Raw genomic sequence first — 24,134 nt, 5'->3', positions numbered from 1 at the left:
ACCATTCCGGGAAACCCACGTTGTTCTCCAATATATAATAGTCTTTGCAGATCCTCCGGTGTGGGACGTCTTAGATATTCCTCGCCAAACAATTGGACTATTCCCGCGGTAAAATGGTGCAAACATTTTCGAGCTGTTGTTTCACCAAGCCGGACATATTCGTCAACGGTATCAGAGCCACCACCATACGCCAATTGTCTAATTGCTGCGGTACATTTTTGGAGCGGAGAAAGACTAGCCCGTCCGGTGGCATCTTGTCTTGGTTGAAAGTATTCTATTTCATTAGACATACGATGCATAATACGCAAGAACAAAGTCTTGTTCATTCGAAACCGTCTTCGGAATATGTTGTGCGGGTATGTTGGAGATTCAGAAAAGTAATCGTTCCAGAGCTTCGTGTGGCCTTCTTCCCGGTTTCTCTCGATATGTATACGCGGTTTTCTCTTTTTTGGTTCGGGAATGAAATTAGGATTTTCAAATATATCTTCAAACATAGAATCAAATTCATCATCATCATCTTTGTGATAATGATAATGTGAAGAAGAAGCCATTCAAAATTTATAAAAGAGATTGAAATTTCTAAAAGATAATTGAAAGAGAGAATGTGTTATGAGGAGGAGAAGTAATGCATTGTATGTGAGAAGTATGATCTATATATGCTACATTGTCGGGTATGAACGCATGACACTTTGATCACGAGCATTACTATGTGCTCACGAGCAGTTCAGTGTGCTCACGGGACAGACTCAAGACAGACAAGTGACAGACTCATCATGTCGCCTTTGTTCTTTTGTGTAAGAAAAGTCACGGGAATTTTTATAATAAAACTTCAGTTACATGAGATGCATGAGATTACTTATAATAAAAGTTGAGTTACATTAGATGACTTATAATAAAACTTAATGTTCCACAGGAAGCAAATACAAATGACAAACAAATAAGCATCTCTAAACTACCACAAGAACCATTGCACCACGCCAACTAAAACTACCACAACAACCATTACCCCGAGAAAGAACTCAAACCTATAGCTAACCTTAGATTTTTCCTTAGCTAAATCATAGACCATCTTCTCTAGAATGGCTACCTTCTGCTCAGTCTCGTTGTCAGACAAAAGGGCAAGACTGTCGACCTTTTCAGACAGTAGAAGAACTTGTCTATCTCTGTCTCGCAGCTCCTCCATAAACGCATCATCCCACCATTTCCATACGTGACACTCCCCATCATCTACATTCGGACAAGTGTAGTATCGCCTACCTATTTCGCGAGAAGATGTTGCAAGTAGTGGCTGAGCGCCACAGTAGCATCTCTGCGGGATGCCGAACTCTACCTCGGGTTCCGGAGGGTACTGCACCGGTGAACCTCTTTGTAAGCGTATCTCCTCTTGGTCACGTCGAATTAAGTCATCCGTCTCGTTGTAGCCACTGTCCACAGAGTTGCAAAATAAATCCTCCGAGTCCGAAGGTTGACTATAGCTGTAGTCAAGTCCCATGTTCCTCTTATCCTGCAGAAAACGTCAACTGCATATTAGAATCAAGTTTTAGCAAAAACATTTGTTTAAAAAGAGACAAAGCAAGCATATTAAAAGAGACGTACTCATTTCATTAAACAACCATATTAAAAAGACATACATTAAAACAGAGAATTAAAAGGACAAAGAAAAAACTATTAAAAAGACAAATATAAAATATAGAACATGACATCTAATTCTTCAGAAGTACGCAGCTAAGAGCTTATTCTTCACGACTTCTTCTGCCTCAGTTAAGGGCTCCGACTTTTGGAGGAGAGTATCCAGTATAGCCAACTTAGTCAGTCTCTCCTTCATGGCCAAATCCTCCTTCTTCATTTCCCATAGGGTGGTGTACTCAGCAACAGACTTCCCTTGACCAGTGTTCCTTTTCGATTTAGCAGCCTTGATACCTTCAGGCCGGGTCTCATGATCAGCATTCTCGGTGGGTGGCGTTTCAGGTGGGGTTTCACCATTTTTCCTCTTTGAGCTCGCTTTTGGAGTGTTGAGGCTGAGCCATTTCTGCTCATACCTCAACACACACCACGCATACTCGAGGTTGAACTTGGTTCTCTGATCAGCGTAGAAGATGTCGTGAGCCCTCTTGAGAACATCAGTGTCACTCTCACCACTGCTAATTTGCCTCTCTGCAGTGGCATAAGCGCCGCAGAACTTGTTAACTTGATCGTTTATCCTAGCCCACCTCTTCTTACAATGAAGATGCTCTCTCTTTTCAACTTCCTCTGCTCCGTGAGGACTTGCTGTGTAATAGTCAGCAACACGTTGCCAGAAGGTGAGTGACTTCTGCTGATTTCCAACTACGGCATCCTTGGAAGTGTTGAGCCACGCACTGATTAGGACCTCGTCATCAGCCGGGGTCCATTTGCGTCGAGCAACACGGTCCACGGGTGTGCCTACTGGTGTGCCTAATGGTGTGCCTACCGGTGTGTCTTCAGATTGGTGAGAACTGAAAGGAGGGTTCTCGGATTCTCCTAAGTGAACATTGGAATTGAAAGGGAAGTAGCTAGAGGACTCCGTATAATGATTTCTTGGATCCATACCGATAAGAAGCGAGAAGAGATTAAGAGGAGGTGGTAGAAGAGATCAACTAGCTACGTATATTTAAGGGGGGCATCAGAAGGGGGTTGATTGGAGGAAGTGAAGAGTAAGTTAGCATTAACTTACCCACTTAATAACTAACCGGCAACAAGATATGTCTTATCTAAAGTTATTACACAAACAAAAAGCTATCAACTATCCTAACAAGATCATTAATATATTGTTGGATTTAGTTTCACACAAACTACCCTTTACAGCCAAACCTATCTAATCAATACGAAGTAACCACGACAATGGCTTTAATAAACAGCGAAACATTTACAAAACAAGTGTACCTTCACTAGAATTTTATGGTGTGGTTCATTAAAAATACACAGATTTCAAACTAAAAATACACATTCAAAAATTGCAAATGCAAATCATCTCTAGGAACCGCTTATCAAATCCTATATACGAATATCAAATCATCTATACCAATCGCTTATCAAATCCTCCATACGAATATTAGCTAACCTATACGAATCTATCAATTCATCTCTACGAAACCCTTATCAAATTTTCAATCAAATAATCAATACAAGTTTTCCAATTTACATCTAAACGAAACCCTAATCCAATTTTCCATCAAATAATAATCTCGAGAAAGAACGGAGGTGAAGGACATACCTTTGTATGGTTGGGTCGATTCTCACACGATTGGGGATGCTTGGGAAACTAACCGAACCGACGATTTAGGTCTTCGTCATCGGAGATTTCAGAGTCGCTCTCGCCGTTGGATGTAGATCGCGCTTTCGGTTTCCGAAACAAGTTTTGGGCCACCGGAGTCTGATAAATCACCTTCGCCGTCGCCTTTTGGAGTCGACTAGAAGAGAAACACGAAGAGAGAAAATGAAAAAGGCGATACGGCTTCGATATCATCTCCCAATCCGGTGCTGCCACGTACACACGAGGGACGACACCGGGAAGCCCTTAATCAAGGCCCGTTCGTCTCGTCCTTTGCCTTTTTAATTTTTTTTTTAACCCAAAATTGGTTAAGGGCCGGCCCAAGTCCCTCCGATAATGATGCCCTAAATGATCTATGTTTTAGAAAAATATTTTGTTTCTAAAAGATCCATATTTTACATTTTCAATGTATGGAATAATGGCCAATTGTAAACTTCAAAAACATTAATTGTGTTTACTGAATTTTGATTGGTTAAAAGTCATAGGAAATAGCTAAACACAGAAAATAATACATTTATTATCAAAATTTTAAGTGTTTTCTTAATAAGTGTGAAAATTTTAAAACATAGATCATTTAGGAACAGAGGGAGTACTATTTTTTTAAGAGAAATTCCCTAGGATAAAGATAATTCTTTTTAATTTTTTATTATAAAAATAGCTCTGAGTAAAAAAATAACTAAAATAAGTTTTATTAAAAAGTAAAAATAGAATTAACTAATCTAGATTTAAAGTTTAAAATTAAGAGGTGAGATTTTAAGATAGGGTAAAAATAAAAAAATAAAAAATTTCAAAAAAAAAAAAATTATTTTGGTTATTTTTTAAAATTATTTTTATGACAAAAACTTAAAAAGTTTGTTTGAGAGAATTACCACCTTTTTTTATCTTAAGTGTTGGGTATGGATCCTTCTTTGCATCTTTTCCTTCGACATTTAGCTTAACACTTCAATAAACGAAATCGTTGGCCTTCTAAACACTATTTATTGTTTGGTTAGGATCCTTAAACTTGATTACGGGTTTTAGGATTCAACACTAAGAACAGAAATTTTTGTAAACCAAAGATGTTCCGGCCAAGTGAATTTTCTAAATGTTTGTTTAGCCGGACATGTTGGAGTTTTTGAGCCCAAACTAATATATTCCATCTAGATCAAAAACTTTGAACATATGATGACCAATTAAAGAGAAGATGAAAATGTTTGTTCAGCCTTAAAATAAGCTGAAGCGTTGAGTTTAGCCAAACCAACAGAGTGCGTAGCATGATGAGTAAAAGACATAACCAATAAGATAAAATGAACAAGTGCGAATCAAACTTTATAACCAGCATCTCCCTTTTGAACTGTCTTGAGATCAGTTTCATGAGCCACCTGAGCTCCTACCACTTGACCTATAATTATATTTACTTCCAAACCGTTACCAACACTATATAACACCAACACAAATTCGTTAGGTGTTGTAATATTCATATTACTAACCTGGAAAGTTATTGATGTTGGCTGCGTTTATAGTCTTTTGCCTCTGGACACACACGCACCAGATCCCCGCGGCGACACCAAATATCATGAAAAGCAAGAGGAAGAGTCCGAAGACAGCACTGGCAGCAGAGACAGAACCCGAACCCGAACCACCTGTGTACCCTTCGGTGTTGCACTCCAAACCCATCCTTCCCAATTCACGTTGTGATTCCTCGGTGGATTCCATCTGATTCTTCCAATTAGGAGCTGTGGGAGTTGATCCACACGGCGTTAGTCCTGAAAATTCCATGGTTATATTTGGTCAATTATATACTGAGTTTGAATGGTAAATGTATTTGATGTAGTATAAGGTAGTTACCATTAATTGATCCAACCAAAGCCACCAACGAAACGATGAGGAAAAGTAGGACACGAGACATGGCTCTATTGGAGCAACCTGATAGTTTGGTGTATGTTTTCTTGATTTGGTTAATGTATGTGTTGCCAAATTAATGGTATTTATACTAACAAGCATTTTCTCTCAACAATTTAATCTAATGTTTTATGCAAATGTCATGCCCACAGGGGTGTATACTAAAATGGGCGATCCTGTTAAGAATGATTCTCATTTGCCGATTCTTATTTGGGGAAAAAAACATATTATAGTCCATTTGATAAACAAACTAACTCACCCTAATTTTCATCTATATTATCATATACTTATTTGCTAAATAAATTCGGACTATGGTTAACTTTCGAATATTATTTCACTCTTTATCTTTAGTAAAGTACACAAAAATTAAAATAATTATGTCTTCCTGTAATTAGTTGAAATACACTAACTACAAAACTGGCTGATCTTTTTTATTATCTATGGAAAAAAGCAGTAGATATTAAAAGGGAAAGATGTTCTTTGTTTTATATACTTTGGGTATTCCTCTATATATAGTCTATAATCCCACTAGTACTAATTAGTTTGTCTTGATTCCTGATTTAGAGCATGGCACGTAGGTCGTGCTCGTTTACTTTTTGGTATGGAAACTATAGATAAGTCAAGAGTCAACCAATAACAATTACATTTTCCTTTTCTCCCATTACTAGGGCCTGGCAAAAAATCTGAATCCAAAGAACCGAACCAAATCCGACCCGAAAAAATAGTATTAAATCCGAACCGAAATTGATTAAATATCCGAATGGGTTCAAAATTTTAGTATTTAAAGAACCGGAACCGAATCCGACCCAAACCGAAGTATTCCGAGTATCCGAATATATCCGAAATTGATATATACCCCTTTATATAAAAATATTTTAGATTTATTGTCTATTAAAAACATTCAAAATATATAAGATATTTTTAAAATATCCAAAATACTTGAAAATATATACAAATAGTCAAAAGTAAATGTTTAAAATAGCTAAAATATACTCAACACACAAAAAAAATTTGAAATGTCTATTGATTATCTATCCAAATATTCAAACCAAATCAAATTATATGTTAAGTTCAGGTATTTTGACATATGTTATTCAATTTTTTATGTAATATAATATTTTGTTTATAGATTTTGAGAAAATTAAAGTATATAATAAATTTTAAAATTTTTAAAATAATTTTAATTGGTTATCCAGACCTGAACCGAACCCGCAAAGATCTGAACCGAACCCGAACCGAAACTTAGAAATATCCGAATGTGACTGAAATCTTTGACCCCGAAAACTCGAAAACCCGAAACCCAAATAGACCCGAACCGAACCTAAATAAGTACCCAAACGTCCACCCCTACCCATTACATCCACCCCTACCCATTACAGTTAAGCTTAAATAATTACAACTTTGTTACATTTCACATTATTCCGAGTACTTCATTTTTGAAGATGTTTTTAATATATATGGGCAATTCAGATGCGAGTTATGGCTACCTGTTATGTGCATGCAGTAGCCGCACTATTTGGACTTGTTTCAGTGACTACTAGCAGATCATGGAGTGTTTATTTGCCTATGTATACCATATCAAGGCAACTAGTAAACACACTAGAGTGTAAGTAAGCACATAACAAAGATTACAAAATGTTACAGTTTTTAACTCTCTGATCATCACTGACCGATACTGTATATAGTGTAATGGCCACATCCCATTATTCTCTTTTATTTTATTCCAAGAAAACAAAAAAAGCAAGTTGAAGAAACTCACTTAGGTCTTGAACCTCTGAGTGATCTTCCCAACTCCATCTCTACACTCCTCGGCCATTCTCTTCACCTTATCACCAACCTGAACCGTCCCTTTCTCAACCTCCTTTGCTGCTCCTTTTGCTTTAACAACGGCTGCCTCTCTCATTTCTCCTGCTCGCTTCCCCAAGTTCTCAGCGTATTCCTTCAACACCATAATCCATGAACGTATCTTCTCCATCACCATTGAGATCACTTCACGGGATTTTCCACCGACGGATTTTGCCATCTCCTTCAGCTTATCCATAAGGGTTTGGGCTCTCTCCTCGGTTCCTTCAATGGAAGATCGCTCTACGGTGTTTAGCAAAACGCTTTGCTCTGTCTCTACATTCTCTTGAAGGTCTTTGTCAACAATAACTCTTAGTCCGTTTGTTTCCCATCGCTTTCTAGCCTCTTCTAAAGCTCTAGCTTGCTCCCTAGCTCTCTTTCCTTCCTCCTCAGCCCATGATCTGAACAAATAACATATGAGGATTCAGATGCCACAGTTATGGACAGATTGAAACTCATTGGCTAGCTTCACTGACCTTATTAACAAAAACATAGCTGTAATTGTAGAAGAAGTACCTGGCCATGGACAGGGCTTTACGCTCTACTTCCAATTCATATTGCAACTTAGAAATCCGCTGGCTCTCTTCTTCTGCTTCTTTTCGAAGACTGGAAACCTTTTCCTTCTCGAATGATATCTCTGCCTTGTTGCTCATCAAGTCCTCCAGCTTCTCTTCAGCTTCACGTCTTAACCTTGATAGTACCTCCATTTCTGACTCAACTGCAGCTCGTTCTTTCACCAACACCAGATTCTCTTCCTCTCTCTTCTCCCTCAGCTGCTCCAACTCCAGTTTCACCTGTTCTGCCATTTTCTCAACTGCTTCAATCTTTTCTCGTTCCAGGGAAAGCTCTTTCTCGAAGCTGGCATTGACATCCTTTTCGACCTCGGCAACCAGGGCGTTATGTGCAGACACGGCCTTTTCAGCCATTGATTCTGCTTCGATGCGTGCCAGTTCTTCAATGACTATGTCAGAAGCCTCACCATTTGAGAGAGCAATGGCAGCTTGAGCTTTAGTGACGGGTTTATGAGGCTGAAACAACCTTGTACAACCTACAAAACGGGTGTGCACAATACAATAAGGCCATGATGGTGCTAGAAGACATATCTAGAGCTGGAATATGCGCGTACCAAATGCAAGGGCAGCGATTCCTTGTTCTCCGGTAGATAAATCTGCGATGATGGCAGGCCATGCATCTGGGTTTATCTTTTCGATATCAATGAAACCCGAAAGGTCATACAGCATCTGCATGGTGGATTGAATTGATGATTATATGCAATATTATGAGAAGTATATAAAACCAAGCTTGATATGCAACCTTTTTATCAGCTACTGGAAGCTGTCGTTTCTCCAAGGCCATTTTCCAGCTTATAAGATCCTGGCGTGAAAGAAGGCTGCATCGACAAGAAACAAGCTTAACTAGTAGAAATAAGCAAGTACATCAATGCAAATGTAATGTGAAAGTACAAAGTACCATACTATTCTAAAAACAGAAATAACAATGATTTTATGCCGTTCTGTTTAACGAGAATACTGAAGACATAGCACTGACATCTTGAAGAAAAATTAAGAGTGCCGTGTCAGTTAAAGATTATCTATCTTTTATTGTCCATGCGATATACAAAAATGCAGAATTTTTTTATAACAAGCTGGACGAGTTCCCATTTTGCAGTGACATAAATACCTTTCAGGGGAAAACAAGAATGTGCCTTCAACATCGTTAAGCAAATCGCGGTTAGAAAGCTTGCTTGTGATAAGTCCTGCTTCTGCCAAACCTGAAAAGAGTATACAGAAGTTAGCTTTACAGGTTATCTTCGTTTTGGGAAGAGTTAAAATTCAGAGTCCACTTTCACCTTGAATGGATGAAAAATCAGGGTCTTCAGGAGTAATATCATCGAAAGCAAGCTCCGTAACATTCTCTATATACATAGCAGGATACACTTTTGAGGTCGTGTTCCTGCAGAGAGTTGAAGAACACACACAAACGTATGAAATTCACTTTCCAATACCAAAGATGAACAATCTAACCCATCAGATCCACTAACACTATCATTAGATATACCTAGATAATGCGCTGCTGGCAGAAACCAACCACCTGGCATATTCTCTGCGAGTACATAGATCGCTAGGTTTGATGTCAGTTTCAATGACCTGGAAAAAGGAAAAATGATTCATAAGCTGAAAATTTTACAAGTGCCAGAACGAAGCAAACAACATACCGAGAGGCTGTACAACAACAAAATAATATTACCTTCAGAACTTGCAGAGCAGCAAATGCTTGACACTGGACCTGATCTGCAGCTGCAGGGACGAGAATCTTTCCAGGATTCACTTGAAAAGATATTGAAGGTGCAGGAATCCCTGCAGAAGAAAATGCACTTCCACCACTCGGTGTTTCCAGAAGTCCGTTGTCGGTAAGCTCGACTTCACTATCCACGGTAAGTTCATTTTTTGACAAATATGATGATTCTTCTGACACAGGAGTTTCTGAAGATTCAACTTCTTTCGCTGTATCTATGTCCGAGATTGATGACAGACTTCCCGCAGCCAAGTCCTCAGGTGTTCCGTTTACCTCAGGAAGATCCTCAGTCACAGTCGAGAATGCTGACCCCGCGGCATTTAGTTGCACAGTGTGAGGATCCGAAGTCGAATCTGACTGTGAGGCAACCAAAACGCCAACAGCTACAGTCTCAGTGGCTACATAAGCATCGCTGTCAGATAAAGAAGACATGGAATCTTCTTTCTGACTGTCGACTTGATTTTCTAAATCAGACACATTGGTCGGTTCAGTGTCAGGAAGCCTATCAGCTCCTTCTGGATTTTGCGCTCCAGTAACATCACTCTTTTGTGAATCAATTGACTCAGATTCAGAAATTATTTTCTCACTCTCTGGCATGTCAGGATCAGACTGAACATGGAGCTTCAACTCTGCCTCAGGCGTAGTTTCGGAAGTGATATTTTCAGTGGCATCCGATCCATCAGATACGATACCATCAAGTGACGAATCCTCAGTACCCAGTATTTTATCTTCATCACCTTGCTGACCTATATCATTGTTCTCTATACTCTCAACCTCCTCCTTAAGAATGTTTTCCTCACTGTTAGCTACTTTGGCTTCATCACTAGGTGTTTCATCAGATGAAATAAGCACGCTTTCCTGCTGGGAAGTCAATTCCGGTTTGAGTCCTGCGCCCAAAATTAAATTGCCATATACATCAATCAATACAGCAAATTCTGAAAGAGAATGTATGTTTAAGCAAAAGAGAAGGAATGAACTGAACTTACTGGCATGATTACGCTTGTTAAAAGACGAAACGGCGTAGGTTAGACCAGCAAACAAAACGATAGCAGCAACTCCAGCCCCAACTACACCTGAAAGCAAACTAATTACAGATTATTAGTCCACCAGAAAACAGTTTCAAGCAGACTACTCAAAATGCTGAATTATAATCTCAACATACAATCAATGTACCGTTAGACAACAACCTCTTAATGATTATGTGTACACACCTCAGTGTTGAAGTGTAAGGTTAATAATCTACATACATACTCATTGGAGAAGCATTTTTCAATTTTGTAATCAGATACTCACTAACTGAATTAAACCCCTAGGAGACTAGTAAACAATCAGCGTATGTATACCTTCAATCAAACTCTTCTTCTTAGCTCTGGAAGACTTGTTGCCGTTACCGTTACCGGAATCGGCCCACCCGGCCAAACCATCGGCTGGCGGATTTGACGAATCCGATCCAGTCCACGCCTCCACTTCCGGCTTCTGCGAAACGCAACAGACAACTCCACAACTAGATTTTCTACCAATCCGCGAGGCGCGTAGGAAGACGGCGTTGGATTTACGGCGAACGCCGGAGCTCAAAGCGAGACGGAGCTGGAGGGAGGTAGGAGTCCACGTGGCGGTCGCAGAAGCCATGGTTGATGGTAAGAGAGGATAAGAAAAATCACGAGGGAATCGGTAACAAGTAGTAGAAGAAGAGATTGAAATAAAGGCGAATGAGGATTATTATTATTTAGGGTTTTAGAAATTAGAAGAATAAATATGTTTGGTGGTGCTTTGTCTTCGTCACTGAAAAAATAAAATGAGAGAGAGAGAGAGAGCGTTGTCGTTGGAGTGATCGCCCTCACACAAAACACACACACACCAACACCACCTAACCAGCTAATTAAATTAAATTTTAACTTTTTTATCTCTCATGTTTACCGCGTTAGCAAAATTTTTAAATAATGCATGCCATGTCAGCACACACTTAGGCCATGTAAGCAGAGCGCTTTTAGTTTCAGTATCTCTGATAAGATGTCAAAGGACAAGGCCGATATAATATGGCTCATCGACTATGTAAAGATTACACTTAAAAGTTATTCAAAACAAAGAAGATTACACTCAAGTAGTTGAAAAGTGTTGGAAACAACAGAAGAAGAAGAAGCTGCATCTTCTCTCTTATACCATCAGAGGAGGTAAAACTGAGAATATAGATAATCCCTGATCTTATAATAATCTTCACACAACGGTCCTTCTATCAGAATTTGCTGTGGCCCTGATGCTCCCCCCTGAAGACCAACCCACCGGTTATAATTATTAACTTTACATAAGCCATTGACTGGTTATAAATAATATATTGGCTTTGAATACATTAGCATAAAGTTATTACCTTCTGACCAGTTGGACCGACCTTCCTTAGAGTGACATACTCACCGCATCGTAAAGCTCCTCCACCTGCAAACTCTACCTGAACTCCTTTGCTTGCCAGAAACTGCTTGAAGTCTTGCATTTTCAGATCTCCCACTAGCACGGGTTTGTGAGGAGCTGCTGCACTTGCCATTGGTTGCAGACACCGCTTCTCGCTCTCTGTCTTCCCTACCTCTGAATCCACCCATGCTACTTCTGAATCTCCCAGCTTATATCAATATTTCAAAAATTAAGGTTTCACAATCGGATGAGAGAATCGGATACCATTAGTGGTGTGTAGAGGAAAGTTATAAGGTACCTTCTTGAAGATCACATTGCTCATCAGCTTCTCAGAGAGTTGGACCTGATGTTATACGGAGGAGGAACCATACAGGTTAAGTTTTTATGACAACTCAAAACCCATGTGTTAAGAGGATCTTCCTAGTTTACCTTATAGGCACATAGATCAGAAGTCACATCAATGGTCTCCTCTATTTTCGGAGCGTACACGTGCGGACAGATGCTGTTCAAGCAGTGTTGCTTCAAATGCTCCGTAGCCTCTGCTGTTGCGTGCACCAGAACCTTCACATGATATTTGATTACATCAGCTGAAGTGATTGACTACTATACATAATAAAGACAAGGGAAAAAGGAATCGCTAACGTACAAGTTTCAGAGGAGAAACATGTGCAATCGTTGACTTGATTGAGCGGCCATCCGAACGACCTTCGTAGTCTATTTTAACCAGTGAACAACTAACAGTCACCTGTGCAAAAAAAGAAAAAAAGGATAGAACAAACCAAAATCATTTATCGAGGAAACTTGACAGCAGTAAAATCTCTATCAATGTCTTGCTTTTTAGATGGATAAGGGAGCTCTTATGAAGTTTGTATTGGAGTCTACTTACAATGAGCTCATTGGATATGACTTTCGAAGGTCTAGTATCTAGCATGAGACTAGCAGTTGCCTCATCAAGCCTTCCATCCACATCACCTCCTGCCTGAAATGGGATTTTATGTCATAAATCTATATAGCAACACAAGAGTTTACATAGCTAATTCTGAAACGGTGATATAAAGATTAACATTTTGGATACATTTACACAATCAAAACCACGTACAGCATAGAAATCCTTGCTCGCAAACAATCAAATGTCAAAAAGAAAACAAAGAGCCAATTGTAGAACCAATGCACTGAATTGAAGAACTGTAATCAACCCAAATCAAGAGCCTAAGCAACTTTTGGAAAAAAAGTAAGGGTTTCCTATTTATATCTCAAATCCTCAGTGCCTATCGTCGAGATTTCGTATATATATATGAATAAACAGAAAGTCCTGTTAAAGAACTAGTATGCAAACAACATGATGGGTTAAGAGAAGAGGACTAGTTGGTCGCTGATAAAAAAGAGCTAAACGAAAACCAAACAGAGACCAGATGTTAAGGAAACGTACATGCATTGCTCCTCGGTCCATGTCCTCATCCTTGATCACGTAGTCATCTGGATTAATGACCTCCCCATACTCGTCCCAGTCAGCAGTGTTATCATAGAATGGGAACATTGGGGCAATGCTGCTGGATGGGGGAACAAATCCATCTATCAATATATCTTTATATGCAGGTCCGTGAGACCCAACAACTGCATGTGTGGTCAGAAATATGAAAGGTCAGCTGCACTGCAGACAACTACGTAATGGCAAGATGGCCCATCAAAAAGACAACAGGAAGTCTAACCGAAAAAGAAACACACTGTGGGACTGAAAACTAACACGGAATTTACATAAATATAACATGAGACTTCTAAATATAGATTCTACGTCACTACATAATGACCATAAAATTGCCTCCTAAGGGCAGCTAACCAATTCATATACAAGGAGTACCATATGGACTTTTCAATCAAAGTTGAAGTTTACATGAAAAGGAAGAAGTTATAAATAATCAAGGTTGCTGGAATTTTTTAACAGTTTAAGACAAACATTACCATCGTGAGTAGTCTTGGTATCTATGACCATTGGTTCACTTGAGTTATCATCAGGTCCGTGGGAAGCTTTTGTTTCCTCCTCTTTGACGAGGCTAGCTCGCAAGGCTTCCTCTCTCTTAAGTCTGTTTTGCTCCTCTTCATATGCAATCAACTCTTCCCCGGCCAAAGGAACCCTCTTAGACATGGTGACTTTAACAAATTTGGGAGGTGGGGCTGCCTGAAGCATACGAGCTAAAGTGCCAAACTGCGAATAAAAACACATGACAACAAAAATTAAACAATTAACCATTCCAGTGAACACGGCGATATCTCGCTTGAGAAAAAAAAAAGCAAAATGAAGTACGCTAGTTCAAACTCCTCTTCTGTTCAGTTGAAATGAATGATAGGGTTCATTAAACAGTTTGTGCACCGTGATATCAATTTCAAGAATATGAGGTCTACCAACAACCGCTTTATTTTTTATAATTTTTAATGAGTGTGCAAGACTGAAATCCCAGGAGATTAACCTAAAGGTGCAAGCCAGTCCGATTGGTGGCTATTTATGCTTTAACTTGTGACTAAAAATGTGAGTAACTCAATCTCTGACTATTGTACACACATTGGTGGTGAAATATTCACACTCAATAAGTAGGACAATATCTGGGTAAATTCTCATTCAAGTCAGGTGACACACAAAATAAAAGATTCTAATTTATCATGATTCCACACCCACTTAACTAGCTGGCCAGCACTGGGGAGAAATTACCATCAGCTCTTTACAACAACCCGTACATTGAGTTCTTCAACAAATAACGGGTCTAAAAACTTACCTGGCCTGTTTCAGTAAAGAGGACTAAATTTCTGGGATCATTGGCCCATTCCACAAATATATCTCGAGCAAAACCAGCTTCAAGACTAGCCATGGACGCAAGAACAACCTATATAAGCAGGTTAAGTTACTAAAAATATTAATAAGAACAATATAGTTCTACTATCACCTGAGGAGAAAGAACACAAAATATCTAATCCACCAAAGTTCTATATACGACCAAACATGCGTGAGTTACTTATAAACCAACCTTTGGACCAGGTGGAGCATTATCCAGATCAGTCTTGTTTATCAAGAGAGTGACATGCCTGAAAGTGTTTGAATTACATTTAAAGTCTTCCGTTACTGTATGGGAACGTCGGCACAGATAAGATACTTTTAAAAGAAATTTCTTACCTCAATAGAAAGGCATTATCACGTGAAGTCTCAAAGGACTTTGAAATGGAGTCACTCATCCACTCGAGGAAGCTCTTAACATAGTCAATTGTGCTAGATGACACATATGTGAGAAAGTAAATGGGAAAGCTAAAAGCTCTCTGTGACCAATGCTGCAAGTTCGATCAATATTCAGTATCTACATACAAATAGCTGAAAGGATTAACCGAAAACAAAATACATTTAAAACTGAACCTCCCACCTGTTCAAGTATCAAGAGAAGTTCCAGAACTCGACCCGCAGTATCTACTGGCAATAAAACATTGCCCCCAACTTCCAGATGCTTTGAAATGGTATCTGAATTATAAATGTGGGACATGAGCACTCCTTAGTAACATAGAAGAGATATATAACAGATATTGAGCTAAAAGCCAACCAAGAAATTCTGTGTCCCTGTGATGGCTTTGGGTTTGATTGGTATAAAGAGCATTGTACGCATCGGTAATCAGAACAGCAGGTCGAACAAAAGACTGTAAAACAGTTCCGTTTAAATGCCTGAATAAAGATGTACAGCTCAGTATCAAGATCCTGCTTCTTTACTATTAGTTATGAACAAAAAAAAAATCGAACTCCACAATCAGATGAAAGCTGAACATGCGTACCTTTCTTTCCGATGATTGTAGTCAACAGCATACACAACCTCCTCCCCATCCTTTGTTATCTTCCAGATACTACCTCCCAGCATATGTCCAGCAACATGAGGAGCAATTACAATACCCTCTCCCTTCCCTAATAGGACAAAGATAAAACTTTTGAGGCCTCCTAATAAACTCATTCCGATAAAGACTGCGGATTACTGAAACTGCATTACCAGAAAGATGGAAGTTCTGAGAGTAAGTCAATCTGATGACATTCTGGAAAGCTGAATCAATGTCATCCAGCGTGAACAGATCAAAGTCGGAGACTTGCTGCAAACAGTAAGATCATCGTATTAGCACAACGTTGAAAATGACATAAATAAACAATACTGCAAAAGATTTCACCTTTCTGGATAGATACTGATCGTACATAGTGAGGAGACCTAGTCTGTGAACAGGCTCAGTGGCGTAAACAGGAGCAGAGAGTCCAAGCTGCTTCATGGCATAAGGAAGAGCACCGAGGTGAAGCGTATCTGGATGAGAAAGCAAAACCGCATCTACGGTAGAAGCAACCCTGATTTAAAAAAAAAGAAAAACAGAAGAATCGAAACTGAGATTGAATCTTTCGATTTCAAAAACAAAGAGGGAGTAATAAGGAGAGGAACCTGGAGAGAGGTTCGAGGAGGGAAGGGTCGAAGAGGTCGTTCCAACCACAGTCGAGGAGGAAGTTGAAGCCATCGATGGAGACCAAGTATGCGAGTGGATTCTCGTTGTACACTCCGCACAGTGGAGAAACCTGCACCGAAGTACCCATTCTTCGCCGGAAGTAAACCCACGCCGATGGTAAACCCTAATTTCTCGGATAAACCAAGAGCCACCGTGGTCGTCTGAGAGTGTGGGGTTTGTTCTTTTCAATCCGATTCAAATCGATCTGATGATCGACACAATTTCGGTTCGGTTCGGTTCGGTTAATATTTTGCAGGTCCTGTGATCTGATCTGGTTGAGAAAATTTCAAAAGGCCCAAAATATGAATGGTAAAGCAAGCCCACGATCCATATGTGGCCTTCATGATTTGGAAACAAAACTACTCACTCTCGTAGAGAGAGCTTTAAGCTTCTTTTGTTTTAAAGCTTGCACTGACGTACAAGACTAAGACTTTGTTTGCTGAGTGAGTCATCATTTAACCATCCTTGTTCAATCAATCGAAGAGGTCTCTATTTTTTTCAATGTTGGTTTATATATAATTGAAAGGCTCTGTTAAATTCATTCTTACGGAGAAAATGTCTAGACACTCAAAGAAAAATTGATTTTTATTTAATTAGATACATTTTGGTAGCTTCACTTCAAAGGGAGAGAAAACAATCATCTGCGGTTGGACAACAAGGAGGACCGTTAGGACCAAACCCAACTCATCATAATGCCAAACAACCATAACTATTGAACATCTCTTTCTTGATGACGAAACCAAAACTTTACATTCAAAAATAATACACATGCCTTTTTATAATAAAATAAATTAATTAATAATTTTGGTGGACAGAAAAACATATTTGATTAGTTAATCAATGTAAGTTAGTGTTTATAAATATAATTATATCATATATCCCCGTTTAACATCTGTAAACAAATTTCAATGATCTTTCGTATGTATTTTTTTTTGTCTGAGATATTATAGAAGTTTCGGTGAACCTAAACCAGAAGACACCTATCAAGGTTGATTTTCGAGTCTAATCCATCGGGTGGTGACCCACTTCATGAGTCCATGACCCATCACCATACTTGGAATTATTTCTAAAGAAATATAAGATAAGTATTATCATCTATAATTTGTTTGTCCCTATCTACACACTTTGATGTCTAGTCTACTGTCTAAACATAACTAAACTCATCTCTCCTGTGGAAGTAAGATTTTTTTTCAACGCAAGTATATAGATATCAGTTTTACATAAACCAGAAAGAAAAAAAATACTAAATATCGAAATAATAGATTTTGGATGGTGACCAACACTTGAATTACATGAAAAGGTATGTAAATGTTGACTTGTAAAAAAAAGGTTAGGAAATGTTGACTAGTGAAAGAACAAAATTAAGAAATGCTGACTTCGAATAAATCTTTAGCTGAGTAGAGTCAGAAAGTCTATTAAAAAAAATCATCCCATAAGAAAATATTCTTTATTGTTTTTCTTTTAAATGAAAATAAAATAAAATAAAATGTGGACTTTATCTTTAAATAGTAACCCAAAAATGTAAAATAATTTATTTTTTGTCAGATGTTTCTCTGTACACACATACATATGAAAAATATGTTCTCTCTCCATGTGATAAAATGTGAATGCATATGAATCTATGTATAATTTTGTATATATGAGATTTACAACAATCCATCTTTCTCCAAGATGAGGAAAGTTTCTTTGTGCCTATCAGAATCATAAGCTCTCTCTTTCTCTTGCCTCTTGCCCACTTGGTCTCTCCTTTCCCTTTCTTCTTCTCCAAATAACTTTCCATATATTTGTGTAAAATCTCTATTACCTTATCTTATAAATATAACAAAAAGGCAGGCATAATTTTCACGACACCGTTTTCTTCGCCCTTTCGCCTTCACTCACCATTGAAGCGTCAAAACAGGTGAAACTATGAAGACTACGCGGCTTCTCGATCTAACGGCGGCGATGGTTCTTCTCGTCTGCGTGGCCCTATCTCCACCGCTTGTTTCCGGCGACCCAGGGCAGCGTGTTAGCATGACACTAGTTCGAGGGGCCGCTGCTCTTGGTGCTTGTATGTCTTCCTCCTTTCTCCGTTTGTCGTCTTTTCTTTTTCTTTAACGTACTTAATCATTTGTCTTCTATATAACACATTTATATATATTTTTATTGGTAAATTATCAATAATACTGCTATTGCTCTATTGATATATGGTTTTTACTTTTTAGTCGATGAGTTCACTATACGTTTTAACCGCTTTATTTGTACAATATGACGCAACTCACGCAACATCATCTAAAAGCATAAACCACTCTACTTGCTGCGCTACTACTCACTATTGTTTTGGTCATTAATTTGATTTTCCTAACGTCAGTTTTTATTTTCTTACATTTGGATTTATATGTTTTGCTTTTATACTTTATTTTGTAGTTTGCTTGGACGGTAGCTTACCAGCGTATCACTTGGACAGAGGCTTCGGTGCTGGATCAGACAATTGGCTTTTGCAGTTTGAGGTAATTTAATTATTTACTTTAGTTAATTCAAAAAGATTCAAACACAGAACAGTTTTTTTATTCTTACAATGGTGTGTGATTAATAAATACTACTAGTACTAGGTTAAGATCTGTGCCTTGCGTGGAATGAATGTTATATATATAAATTATTTTATGTAATTTAATAGTTTAAGTAATTTATAATATTTTTAAAAATTAAGTTGTCAATATTTTTCAAATTTTTTATCAAATAAAAATTGTTCAAAGTACTTTCAAAATTAAAATATTTATGTATTTTCTTATATGACATATACTTTAATTTAAAATGATATATATATATATATATATATATGTATTTATTTATTTATTTATTTATTTTTAATACTTATTAAATGAGACTTTCAATTTATATAATTTTTTAATTATTTGTATCATGTCATAACAAAAATTTTAAACCATAGATCACAAAATTTGAATGTGAAATTTTTAAAGGTTTTAGTAATTTATACTCGTTTTAAAAAATTCAAAATATAACATATAAAGAAAACTTTTAATTTTTATTAAATGGTTACTATGGTTGTTTAATTTATTTTAATAGTTTAAAATTAAACAAATATAATATAAGACACACTTATTTTTATCAAATCTTTATTATTCAAAATCATTAATTGTCATATATAATTTAGTCATATTAGGTAATTCCGTAATTTTATTTATGGAAATAATGAAGGACATTAATAATGTATTTATGGTTAGTTTAATAAAAAGTTTATTATATATTTAGATGGACCAACCTATTTCTCTAAAGATTCTAAGAATCATTCTAGTAATGATATGTGGCTACAAAAAAATGTTGTAATGTTTCTCAAATAATATATAGGGGATTTAAACAAATAATCAATCTATCTTAGATGCCAAGCGAATAAATTCATCAGCCATCCATTTGGTCGTTGAAATTGTATTTTCTTTTATTGATCATTGCTTGATTTAGTTCATACCTAAAGTGTTGTTGTTGTAACCAACCCCATGAGTAGGCAAATTAATTGAATCCAGCTAGCTAGTATCTGGAATAAACTCAGATGTTTACAGAGTTTTTGTTAGTGTTTGTCAGCTATCGATAAACCATTAACCAATTCTTAAATAAATCGTAATAATTACGATTTAGCCATAACAATCTTCATCATAAATATGGGTTATAGTGCAAACTATCTCGACAGCAAACCCAATCAAAAGATTATAATGTAACCAAATGGCTCTGTATTAGTATACTATATATACGTCGATATATGCTAGTAATTGATTTCTACTACTACATCTACATGCTTGTAAAGAACAGGTAAAGAGAGCAGAGACATATTCATGAACAGAAAATACTATTACGCCGCTGTCTTAGAATTTTAGAGCATCATAGTGTCTTGAGCTAGTTGGATCATGTCTCACGCCTTTCACTTTATGACGCGCATTTATAATATTCTCTACTTCTTTCCATGGTTCTTTTTTTTTCCGAAACAGAATAATGAAAGAGAACCACATTTATTTATTTGTTTTATTAGTATTTATTTCATTCAATCGACAATTCATCTGTCCGCAAGTATTTACTATATTTGTAAAAAAAATCCCAAAATTATTGGATTTTTCATTTTGCACGCATTTTTTCTTCTTTTTGCAAGTATTATATATTAATAAAAAGAAGTGGTGAAAAACTGGTGATAGGGAGGAGGATGGTGCAATGATATAGCATCATGCAAGGATAGATCAAAGACCCATCGAGGCTCGACACGTTTTATGACCAAAACCGCCGTCTTCACCGGAATCTTGAGCAATAACGCCTCTTTAAATCCAGGTCATTTCTTAACTTTTTGTTAGAACGGAGTTCTTTTTAATTTAATTTCTTGATTGCAAAGAGTATATTTTAATATAAATGACAACATTAATCAATTAAATAATTTATTACGTGAACATGTTTGCTTGTTGTTTAGGTCTCTCTTTCACGTGACAGTTCAAATGTTTCTGTTTAAATTCGGCTTTTCTTATAAAATATACACATAGAAACAATAGTTTTGGCTTTTTCCTTTTCTATTAATTAAGTTATGGCTTTGTAGTTTACAAAAAAAAAAAAATAGTTTACAAAAAAGTTATGGCTTTGTACACCTTATTAGCTTTTGTCTTTGTCCCCTTCCTTACGAGCACGAGTCGATCAAAACCTCGTCGACCTAGGTCAAATTACATACTCACCCTACCTTCCTCAGGTTAAATATACTTGTAAGAGGGTAAAACTGTCAACTTCACATATAGACATGTGAAGTCCAGTTCGTTCCTGTCTCGAGTCAAAATTCGCTGTTGCTTTACTGGAACATCATTCACATGCACTAACACATACTGAACACATACTGAACACATACTATTATCATTCACTCATATTTTTGTATTAGTAGTATAGATGCACACTTGCTGGACTACACATTGTTTTATAACATAATTTTTATAAAAATCAGATTTTTATAACTGGAACAAAGTCAGGCTGAGATATTGCGATGGAGCTTCGTTTGCGGGAGATAGACAAGTTGGCAACGGGGTAAGAATAAATAAACAACTCGTTTATCAGTCTAAAGCAAATCTTACTTTATTAAACCGCTTTCAATAACCGGTTACATGTACCAAACAACCTGGTTTATGAGTGTTTATTTACTGATACATTTTAACCAATTGAATGAATGACAGACATCAATGCTTTATTTCAGAGGACAACGTATTTGGAATGCCATCATTCTTGACCTTCTACCCAAAGGTTTAGCCAAAGCTGAAAAGGTAAAAACAAACTGGTTCCGGTTTGGTTTGGTAGACTCTGCATTATTAATCTATTGGTACTAAACCGGTCAACTGGTGCGCAGGCTCTTCTTACTGGCTGTTCAGCTGGTGGCTTGTCCACATTTTTGCATTGTGACAACTTCACGAGCTATCTGCCAAAAACTGCATACGTTAAGTGTATGAGCGACGCTGGATTCTTTTTAGACGCGTAAGTTTTCTTGATCAAATATATGTTTTGATCTCTTCTATATACGGAACGGATGGTTTACCAACATATATGGCCTATATTGGTTTTAACAGAATCGATGTAGCATCAAACCGGACAATGAGATCGCTCTACACTCAGCTTGTCTCTCTACAGGTATATATTGGAGATCTAACTCTTGCTATCAAGTTTTCAAATATCTCTATTGTTCCCCACAATTTCTGATTTTCTTGCACTTGGAACAAAATTTTCAGGGTGTACAAAAGAACCTCGATCCAAATTGCACACATGCGTTCTATCCCGAACCATCTTTGGTACAATCTCAAATCTTAACTATATGTCTATATATCAACTCTTCTTATGAAGTTAACTATACAAATCTCTAAGTTAATGTTACACAATATTTGAATTTTGCAGTGCTTTTTCCCGCAATATGCATTGCGTTTTATTAAAACGCCAATGTTCATCTTAAACTCAGCCTACGATGTATTCCAGGTTTCTTTCTCTATTCTTAGCTAACCATAACGATTTTATATGTTAACAGTATTAAACTTGTCTAAGCCGGTTTAGTTTTTTTTTTGGTTTGATTGCTAAGCCGGTTTGTTATTATGTTACACTTGTTAAACAGTTCCATCATGGGCTGGTACCACCTTCTGCTGACCTCACTGGCCGTTGGAACCGCTGCAAGCTTAATGTGACAGCATGTAATCCACACCAGCTCGATGCACTTCAAGGTTCAATTCCAACTGGCTTGTTTAAATAAGATAACCGGTAAAAATAAGAGCTAAACCAAAACCTTTTTTTTGCAGGCTTTAGGACAGACATGTTGGAAGCATTAATGAATTTCTTCAGAAATTCTACTAGAGGAGGAATGTTTATAAACTCGTGTTTTGATCATTGTCAGAGTGCTTTACAGGAAACTTGGCTCTCTCCTACTTCACCCAGGATCCACAACAAGGTATATACTAAACCGAGAAATTTGTTCTTAGTTTTCGATTCCGGTTTACAATAATTTTAAACCGTGTTCGGTTTTGGTTTCAGACAATTTCTAAAACGGTGGGAGATTGGTATTTCGGGAGAGGAGAAGATGTGAAACAAATAGATTGCCCATATCCGTGTGATAAAACGTGCCATAATCTCATTCCAGCTTCTACTACAGATTCTTTGGTAAATCTTGACATTTAATTGTTCTTACAATTAATTATAGGCATTACAGTTTTTCTATAGCAATTAATTACTGTAAAGATTCGATTAATCCTAAATTGGATTGTGTAATTATATGTTTTTTCTTCTTCTTTTGTTATACAAGGCTCCCAATGCTCCAGATCATAAATCTCTCGGTACACAATTGTTTCCTTTTTTCCCTGGCGTTTTTTTACTTTATATTTTATGTTTAACATGAACATTCAGCTTCTTTTTGTTTTTTAATGATTTGATTATGTAGCAATCAATCTGGAACGAAAAAGACAACTCTTCTCTCTTTTATATATTTTGGTTTATGTCTTTCTGATCAGGTACAGTAAGCCAAGTTCTTCTAAATGATCTTATATCGTGATAGTAGACTAGTCAAGATTGCAGTTATTCCAGTTACCAACATCAAAAACTATAAAAAGAAAAAATATCATGTCTTTCGTTATTTCAAATAGAATTCCCACTTTATATTTGAATGCTTTATAATTTTCAAATATAATTCTCACTTTTCAAACATCAAAAACTTTATTCCAGTTACCACAATTCTCACTTTATATTTGAATGTTTTGCTAATTGGTGGTCAAACTGATACAAGGAGAACTTAAGAGATTAGGGGAAGTAAACTAGAAATTTCACCCACTTTAACAAGCAGTCATGAGTCTTCTAGACGAACTAAAAGAACACTATACGGTCGAAATTAGATAGTTTTTACCTCAAGATTTTGAGTTCAAGATTTTGGAATGAGTATTCCTAAGTCTCAACGGGTGAAACTGGAATGCATTTTTTTAGAATAGAAACTTTCTGAATGCTTTATTCCTTCTCATTCCATAAAATATTCACCAGTTGCAATGAAAAAAAAGAATGGCTATTCCATCTCATTCCATATTATTTATTTCCATTCCAAAAAAAATATCAACATTCTTTTGAAAAACCATTCCACGTCAAAATAGTTCTGGAACAAATGGAATACTAATTTCATTCCATTGAATTCCACTAATTATCATTCCTGTAATTCCACTTATTCCTTTTATTAACATCCAGTTACAGCCAACATCTACACCAACAAGGCAACAATTCACTAATATACTCTTGAGAGAAACTACACATGATGATAGCTCTGTCGTCATTTCATAACCCAACAGACCTTAACATAGCAGAGACCAGGGGCGAGTCTATGTGGTCAGTGGGTGGGGCACTTGCCCACCATGGATTTTTTTAGCTAATGTAATTTTTTACTAATCCCTTA

At 37.0% G+C, this 24,134-nt stretch overlaps 5 protein-coding genes across 9 annotated transcripts; 1 reads left to right on the top strand and 4 right to left on the bottom strand.

The window, feature by feature from the left end:
• Window positions 1-1,711: 1,711 nt before the first annotated feature.
• Window positions 1,712-2,566, bottom strand: LOC106350549 (glutathione S-transferase T3-like). The gene has a single exon (XM_013790422.1). It carries the CDS (start codon window positions 2,564-2,566, stop codon window positions 1,712-1,714), a length of 855 nt encoding a protein of 284 aa, XP_013645876.1.
• A 1,901-nt stretch (window positions 2,567-4,467) lies between these two features.
• LOC111197842 lies at window positions 4,468-6,136 on the bottom strand. The gene is made up of 3 exons (XM_013791705.3): window positions 5,117-6,136; window positions 4,759-5,034; window positions 4,468-4,670 (listed from the first exon to the last, which is right to left on the bottom strand). Exons 1-3 carry the CDS (start codon window positions 5,175-5,177, stop codon window positions 4,591-4,593), a joined length of 417 nt encoding a protein of 138 aa, XP_013647159.1. The 5' UTR covers window positions 5,178-6,136; the 3' UTR covers window positions 4,468-4,590.
• A 622-nt stretch (window positions 6,137-6,758) lies between these two features.
• LOC106348298 lies at window positions 6,759-11,139 on the bottom strand. Of its 2 annotated transcripts, none has more exons than XM_013788014.3 (10): window positions 10,651-11,139; window positions 10,294-10,380; window positions 9,260-10,194; window positions 9,071-9,159; window positions 8,862-8,965; window positions 8,693-8,783; window positions 8,327-8,402; window positions 8,139-8,253; window positions 7,529-8,060; window positions 6,759-7,413 (listed from the first exon to the last, which is right to left on the bottom strand). In XM_013788014.3, exons 1-10 carry the CDS (start codon window positions 10,934-10,936, stop codon window positions 6,930-6,932), a joined length of 2,799 nt encoding a protein of 932 aa, XP_013643468.2. In that variant the 5' UTR covers window positions 10,937-11,139; the 3' UTR covers window positions 6,759-6,929. The 2 variants fall into 2 exon arrangements, with proteins under 2 accessions (XP_013643468.2, XP_048591017.1); XM_048735060.1 differs by having other exon boundaries at window positions 10,294-10,391; window positions 10,651-10,884.
• Window positions 11,140-11,313: 174 nt separating this feature from the next.
• On the bottom strand, window positions 11,314-16,413 carry LOC111198678 (cleavage and polyadenylation specificity factor subunit 2). Its single transcript, XM_022687652.2, has 17 exons — window positions 16,156-16,413; window positions 15,896-16,064; window positions 15,724-15,820; window positions 15,515-15,641; window positions 15,289-15,407; window positions 15,115-15,209; window positions 14,874-15,025; window positions 14,728-14,785; window positions 14,479-14,586; window positions 13,670-13,913; window positions 13,140-13,324; window positions 12,597-12,689; window positions 12,357-12,455; window positions 12,140-12,271; window positions 12,009-12,053; window positions 11,673-11,918; window positions 11,314-11,571 (listed from the first exon to the last, which is right to left on the bottom strand). The coding sequence occupies exons 1-17, from the start codon at window positions 16,302-16,304 to the stop codon at window positions 11,470-11,472; spliced, it is 2,220 nt and encodes a 739-aa protein (XP_022543373.2). The 5' UTR covers window positions 16,305-16,413; the 3' UTR covers window positions 11,314-11,469.
• A 1,358-nt stretch (window positions 16,414-17,771) lies between these two features.
• Window positions 17,772-23,431, top strand: LOC106348301 (pectin acetylesterase 9). Of its 4 annotated transcripts, none has more exons than XM_022687651.2 (14): window positions 17,772-18,266; window positions 18,623-18,705; window positions 20,398-20,527; window positions 21,180-21,259; window positions 21,406-21,492; window positions 21,576-21,700; window positions 21,793-21,853; window positions 21,952-22,011; window positions 22,115-22,192; window positions 22,326-22,431; window positions 22,507-22,655; window positions 22,739-22,864; window positions 23,007-23,037; window positions 23,142-23,431. In XM_022687651.2, exons 1-14 carry the CDS (start codon window positions 18,125-18,127, stop codon window positions 23,237-23,239), a joined length of 1,356 nt encoding a protein of 451 aa, XP_022543372.2. In that variant the 5' UTR covers window positions 17,772-18,124; the 3' UTR covers window positions 23,240-23,431. The 4 variants fall into 4 exon arrangements, with proteins under 4 accessions (XP_022543372.2, XP_048591019.1, XP_013643472.2 ...); XM_048735062.1 differs by having other exon boundaries at window positions 17,774-18,266; window positions 23,218-23,431; XM_013788018.3 differs by having other exon boundaries at window positions 17,774-18,266; window positions 23,212-23,431.
• Window positions 23,432-24,134: the final 703 nt, after the last annotated feature.

This window comes from Brassica napus, chromosome A6 (assembly GCF_020379485.1).
Source record: "Brassica napus cultivar Da-Ae chromosome A6, Da-Ae, whole genome shotgun sequence".
NCBI classification, from domain to species: Eukaryota; Viridiplantae; Streptophyta; class Magnoliopsida; order Brassicales; family Brassicaceae; genus Brassica; species Brassica napus.
Note: the sequence above shows the minus strand (reverse complement) of the source record. Positions and strands in the feature narration are given on the sequence as shown.